Raw genomic sequence first — 6312 nt, forward strand, 5'->3', positions numbered from 1 at the left:
ATTTTCAGTTTTCTCCTTTTCTGCAGAACTATTGCTGCTCCTCAGAGTTTTGTTGCACTGGCTGCCAGGTAAATTCAGGCTAGTGTCAGCATGGAGACCAGCCGGTATAGAAGTCAGAGGTAGGTTAAAACCTTTGATTCCTCTTTTAGTGCCAGGAATGCACTATCAACATGTTTTTGAATGATAGGGGAGCCATGTAGATCAGATGCCTTCTCACAGCCCAGTCCTCTTTCTCCCCTGCAGTAAAATAAACTGTGGTGTGTCTTCTTGATCTCTAGCAGAGAAGTGACTCCTTCAAGAGGCCGGGCATTCAGTGGCATTCAGCCACTGTTCTTGAAAGAATTGCCAAAAAGGTGCTTGTCTAGGTCTGACTTTGACACTGTATTCCTTATTCACTCAAAAGAGCCATAGTTAGTATGTGTCCCACAAATACATAAGAAGGAGACTATGTGGAGCAAGACAAAAAGTGTCTCTGAGTCTTGCTGTCCTCACTTCTGTAAGAGGTGCCACATGCCTTGTTAAGTCCATGCTGAAATAAGTAGGCTGCAAAAAGTAGAACATTGCTAGAGGCAGGGAACAAACACTGATTCTGAAAAACCGAATACTGACTGAACTCAAGGCGATACACAGAATGCTGACAGCTCTGCAAGGTGGTGCTCAGCAACAGCAAGCGGTGATTTCCATCACCAGCACACATTTCACATAGATAACTAAGCACATTTTTGCTCACAAACCCTTGCAGTGCACTAACTGCAATCACTTCTTAGAGTCTTTCTAAGGGAATAGGGGAATACAGCAACTCATAATTAATCCTAAAAGTACATGTTTTCTAGGGTGGTGTTTTTTGAATTTTCTTTTTTTGTTGTGTCATTTAGTATGAAGAAATCAGCCGCAAATGTCTAGAACTTAGGTGAATTTTTGCTTCTAACACGATTTTAACATTTAACATGAAATGACTGCAGGGGCAATAGATTACTAGTTGAAAAAAAATGACAATTACAAGGGAAAGGCACATGCAAATGTCTTCAAGGGACAGTTCAGAAACATTTTGTTTTATCCCCATTTGTTTCTTTAACTGCCCACATTAAGGTACAGTAGAGTTTTGGACTTCAGTGCAGTGGTTATTACATCAACAAAAATAATTTCCCTGGTGTTAGAATTTAGTCAGGGGTTATTCCATTATATCAATGTTCTACAAATATCATAGAACAAAGAGTATTCTTATCAAGCATGTCCATAAATCTCCAACTATCTAGTTCAGAGCAAAAAAAAAACAAACAAAAGGAAGCAAGAAAACCCAACTCTAAACTTAAAGCCAAGTTAAGTAAAGAAAATTCTAAGAACCCTTGCAACCTCCTCAGTCTGGCAACCTAAAATAAAGCAACGATGCAACCAATGATCAACCACTAAAAAAAGAGATTCTCGGAACTGCCTAGCGTTTTGTCCTGCAGCTAAGTCATGGGTACATCTGAGGAGCACAGCTGGATTTTACAACTTTTGGCACATTTCCCTTGATAGAAGTGGGAAATTTTTTATCCTGCTTTTTAAATCTCTGCGGATATTAATTTTAGAAGCACCTGCATCCTATTATAGGTCAGCCTAACTTTGGTTTGAAAACACCGAAATCTAATACTAAGATTGAACACAGGCTCATAAATCACATTAATCTGAATGTTCTGTCTTATAATATTTTCATATTTATCTTGGTTAGACATATACATATAGTCATTGTCATCCTTACTCCAGGTTATACCAATCATTTAAAAATGGTATTTGCTATCAACCATGTATGACAAACCTATGGCTCATAACTGGTGGAAAACTTGAGAGGTGGCTGAACAACTTTGCATCTTGCAATTGCTGAGGATGTAAAAATAAAAATCATGGTATTAATGATGAAGAATAAAATTTCACTTCTTAGTCTTTTGAGGATTTCTTTGGAAACATAAAACGAACAAAGAAAAGGTTACTTGTACTGAACTAATATTCCACTTCTGTCTTCTCTCCATTAAAAAAGATTCCTAAAATCTGGAAAAACTCTCCCCTCTTGTTCTAAGATACTGCCCCTGAAAGAAACATAACCACATTGTTATTAAAACGGCATCAAGAATAGCTAAGTAATTTGTTCTTGGAAATTAGCTTTGCGTCTTTGTGTTATCTACAAATATACAAGATGAGAATGACAGTGGCTAGAGGTTCATTATATCTGGCAGTATGTTAGCCTTTTTGAGGCTACCATGTTTTCAACATTATTTTAGTATTATAAATCCCCATATTATGCACGAACAACTGTAGTTTACTTGGCATTGGAGAAGAGTTCATTCCTAGTAACAGAATGTTTCTATGTTTAAATTAACTTGTATAAAGAGTAAGATGACCATATTTCCCAAGGAGTCTGCAGAATGTCTTATGCTCTTTATTTGGCCCAGCACACATTAACATTTTAACAGTAGCTTTGAAATTAAAATCAAGAAACTGATTCTCTCTCTTCAAGGTAGAACTCAACTCCTCCATGCCAGCATTAACTAGTGGGTTGCCTTCCCTGTGTGAGAACCAGGGCTGTATTACAGTAAACTGGTCCAGTGTGATATCACAGATATAAAAAATATTCCATTCTGTATCAAAACTAGGCACATGCCTTATATTTATATGAAGAGTAGACCGACAGAGTTGAGTGGTTTTGCTCTCAACTATTCAGCTCTGGCCTTCTACGTGAGGAGAAAAATATCTTATATTATTTCTAATTGGTAACTACAAGGATCTAATTTGGGTTGGATGGTAGTTAAAAGATGGGTGACATCACACTTGGGTCAGTATTGGTGGATATCTAAAAGCACAACCTCTCATTTGTATTGCTTCAAAATGTACACAGTATAGATGTAGATTAAAAAAAAAAAAAAGCTACCAATTTTTTTGTTGTTTTGAACCAGCTAGAAGGGAGATGCAAAGTTTTACCAAATGAGACATATGGATACAAATTTCACTGTAGAGTGTGGTTTAGACAAATGTGTCTTTTTCTTTAAGTATGTAAATCCTACACTGTAGGTTTTTTTCTTTTTCCTTTTGTAGCAGTAGAAAATGTTGAACAATTGTCCATGAGCATGAGCCAGTGGTTCATTGCTGATATCCCCAGAATGCCAATATTTGCAATGCAAACAGTTAGTACAATTTCCCAGTTCTATGAAAGGCCCTGACACATCTGCCTCAAGGTCTGGAGGCTCTGTTGTATAACCACAAATAGTCTTTCTATTTTCATATAACCTTTTGATACACTGACAGCTGCATTAAGCTGCTTCTGCCTAGCAATTCCACATGCCAGGCTGTTTTAATTGGTTTTAATGCCACAGAAAAAGCACTGCTAGCAGAATACCATCAAATCATTTTCATATTGAACCTTCGTGGTCCAGAAACCTCCCCTTCAACCACAGCACCATTGTTTTTGCGAGGGACATATTCAAGGTCAATGCTGGTTTTGTGTTTGCCTTTCCCTCGGCTCCACACAAAAAGAAGAAGGAAACAAAATAAAACCACTCCAAGGAATGTGAAACAGCCCATAGCTGTGGACACCAATATTGTCTTAAGGTCCAGAGAGTAGCTGTTTGCATTAGTTCCATTAGAACTTGTGTCGTTGGAGTCTGTCATATACATAGGGGTCCTGTTGGCATAAAGGAAACGGTCTGAAGTAAACCCCTTCACCGTCAGGGAGGCTGAGTAGGTGTCATTTCCGGCTGCATTACTTGCAATGCAGACATAGATCCCAGTGTCCTGGTCTTGGGCAAATCTGATCTCCAGAGTGCCATCTCCCAGCACAGTGGCTCTACCATTTGATTTAGTTGTGATCAGCCTCCGGCGTGGGGTAACCCAGGAGATGGTAGGCTGTGGGTCCCCGTCAGCATTGCACATCAGCTGCACGGTCTGTCCTTCCTCCACTACCAGGTACTGCAACTTCTTGTCTTGTATCTTGGGCTTCTTACAGGTGAAGTAAAAGGAGAGAGCTGTGCTATGAAAGTCTCTGAATGACCTCTCTCTGACACTGTCTGGGCCAGCACACATTGGTGGCTCACCACCAAATTGCAAGGTGGGCTGCCGCTGCAAAATCCAAAGAAGGCGGCAGTCACAGGCCAGCGGGTTGTTGTTAATGCAGAGGACCTCAAGGCTTTTGGAGGAATGGAATACATTCTCTTCTAGGGTTTCTAACAGGTTTTGGGACACGTTAAGCACGCGTAAGAATCGGAGCCCTTGGAAAGCATGTGGTTCAATGGTGCGCAGCTGTGCCCCCACAATGTGGAGCTCCTGCAGGCGCACTAAGTCTGACAGCATGCCTGCCTCGATGGTGCTGATAGGGTTGTAAGAGAGGTTGAGATGTGTCAGGTAAACCAGATGCTTAAAAGCAGAGTAAGGTACTGCAGACAGGTTGGTGTTTGTGATGGAGAGAGAAGTCAGGTTGAGACCGTACAAGCTGTTGGCAGGCAGCATGTCCAGGAGGGGCCAGGCCTCTATTTGCAGGTCCTTCAGGCGAAACAGTCTTTTAAAGGCGTACGCCGGCAAAGCATTAATATTGAGCTGTTTCAAATGCAGACTGATGAGGTTGTGGAGGTGAGAAAGAGCTTCTGTTGGTACGGCTGTGAGGTTGCATCTCTCCAGGGTGAGCTGCTCCAGGCTAAGCAGCCCACTGAAGGCCCTGTGTGATATATACACCAAATCATTGTCCCCAACCTCCAGGGATTTTAGGTTATGCAGATCTTGAAACATGTAGTCCAGCAAAATGACAATCTTGTTTTCACTTATATCAAGCTTTGTTAAGTTTGACAACCCAGTGAACACCCCAAGGGGGACCAGCTTCAGACGGTTTCCTTTCAGCCTCAAGGAGCGCAAGTTGAAGAGATTGTTAAAAGCTCCAGGCTCAACATTGGAGACAATATTGTCGCTGAGGTCAATCTCCTCCAGCAACGGGTAAGATGTGAATTCCTCAGGGTTAACGCTTTTCAGTCGGTTCTTGCTGAGGTCCAAGATTTTTGTCTCGATGGGAATGCCTTCTGGAATGGCCATCAGACGTCTCCGGTGACAGCTGACAGACTTGTTCTGCGCTGAGCATTCACAGCGGGCTGGGCAGCCCACAGTGGGGCTTGTGAAGACAAGCAGCACAGCCAGACCCAGGAACGGCTGCCAGCATGAAAGAGCTGTGTGACGCATGACTCCACTGATCTGGGCTAACCCTCCGTCAAAGGCCTGTGGGGTGAGGATGGGAAAGGGGAGAAGTTAAGTCTGCAGAAAAAGAGCACAACCATTGCAAAGCAAATGCATGTGTTTTCATATTGAACAAATCAATAAAACCTATTGTGAATGGCAAGACCTACATCAAAGCAGATTTTACTTCAATATCACAGAGCTAGTCAGAGGATTTGTTTATCCAGCATTTTCCTCCAGATGTTGGAGAAGACAAAACAGCTTTTCTTACTGCAAACAGTAAAGGACTTTTCAGTCTTTTCTCATTCTCAGTAGGTTTCCTCAAGACAGTGCTATAATTAACCCAGAGATAAATAGCATACACTATGCAAAAAGGACTAATAGCATTTGTGGTAATTTTACAGCATTGTATTTCTGTGAGGTGATACGAAACTAAGCTTTTGCCTCCTATTAGTGCTTTAAGACAAACCTTAATGATGTATTATAATCAAAAAAAGGAGCTCCTAGACAATGAAAAGACTCCTTTTAACATTTATTGCATATGTTACAGCTATAAAGAGATGAAGCTTGTTCACTCATACTCATACACAATGGCTCAGATGAGGAAGGAAGAACTGGTGCATCTCTGCTTAGAATTTGTAATAGGTCAAATTGATTCTTTGCCTTTACTGCACAGAGATATTTTGTGTGACTCTTTAGAACCCTGATCTGAGAAGGGTTTATAGAACACATCTTTTTACTTCCAAGACATATAAACTAGTTTTATGAAGACAAAAAACAAGGTAAGATGAGCTGTCTGTGTTTAAGCAGCACCGTGTCCAAGGAAGTACCACAGATTTAATGAAAATCACAGTTTGTAAAGGATTTATTCATTCTTGTGTTCTGGTTAAAATTGAGGATAGAAGAAGACAAGATAACCTCTACTCTTCTCCAAATGATGTACTTTTCAGGTTTAGTCACCAAAGGCAAGAGACTTGCTAAGTCTACTTAGAAACTACTAAATGAAGACAAACAATTACCCATTTCAAAGAAGAAGAAAAGGATATAGGTGTTTGTCAAAGAAAGGTGTTTGAGATGTTCAGGGTAAAGCAAACTGCAAGCACCTTAGAAGCACCTCAGCTCCTG

The 6312-nt window shown here is 40.7% G+C and overlaps 1 protein-coding gene across 1 annotated transcript; it reads right to left on the minus strand.

The window, feature by feature from the left end:
• Window positions 1–3372: 3372 nt before the first annotated feature.
• On the minus strand, window positions 3373–5193 carry LINGO2 (leucine rich repeat and Ig domain containing 2). Its single transcript, XM_005529971.3, has one exon. It carries the CDS (start codon window positions 5191–5193, stop codon window positions 3373–3375), a length of 1821 nt encoding a protein of 606 aa, XP_005530028.1.
• Window positions 5194–6312: the final 1119 nt, after the last annotated feature.

This window comes from Pseudopodoces humilis, chromosome 4 (assembly GCF_049639895.1).
Source record: "Pseudopodoces humilis isolate 2021_Gansu_Grassland_sample_001 chromosome 4, ASM4963989v1, whole genome shotgun sequence".
NCBI classification, from domain to species: domain Eukaryota; kingdom Metazoa; phylum Chordata; class Aves; order Passeriformes; family Paridae; genus Pseudopodoces; species Pseudopodoces humilis.

Excerpts from the sequence above, each read along its gene's own strand:
- LINGO2 (XM_005529971.3), bottom strand. The coding sequence starts at position 5,193 with ATGCGTCACACAGCTCTTTCATGCTGGCAGCCGTTCCTGGGTCTGGCT.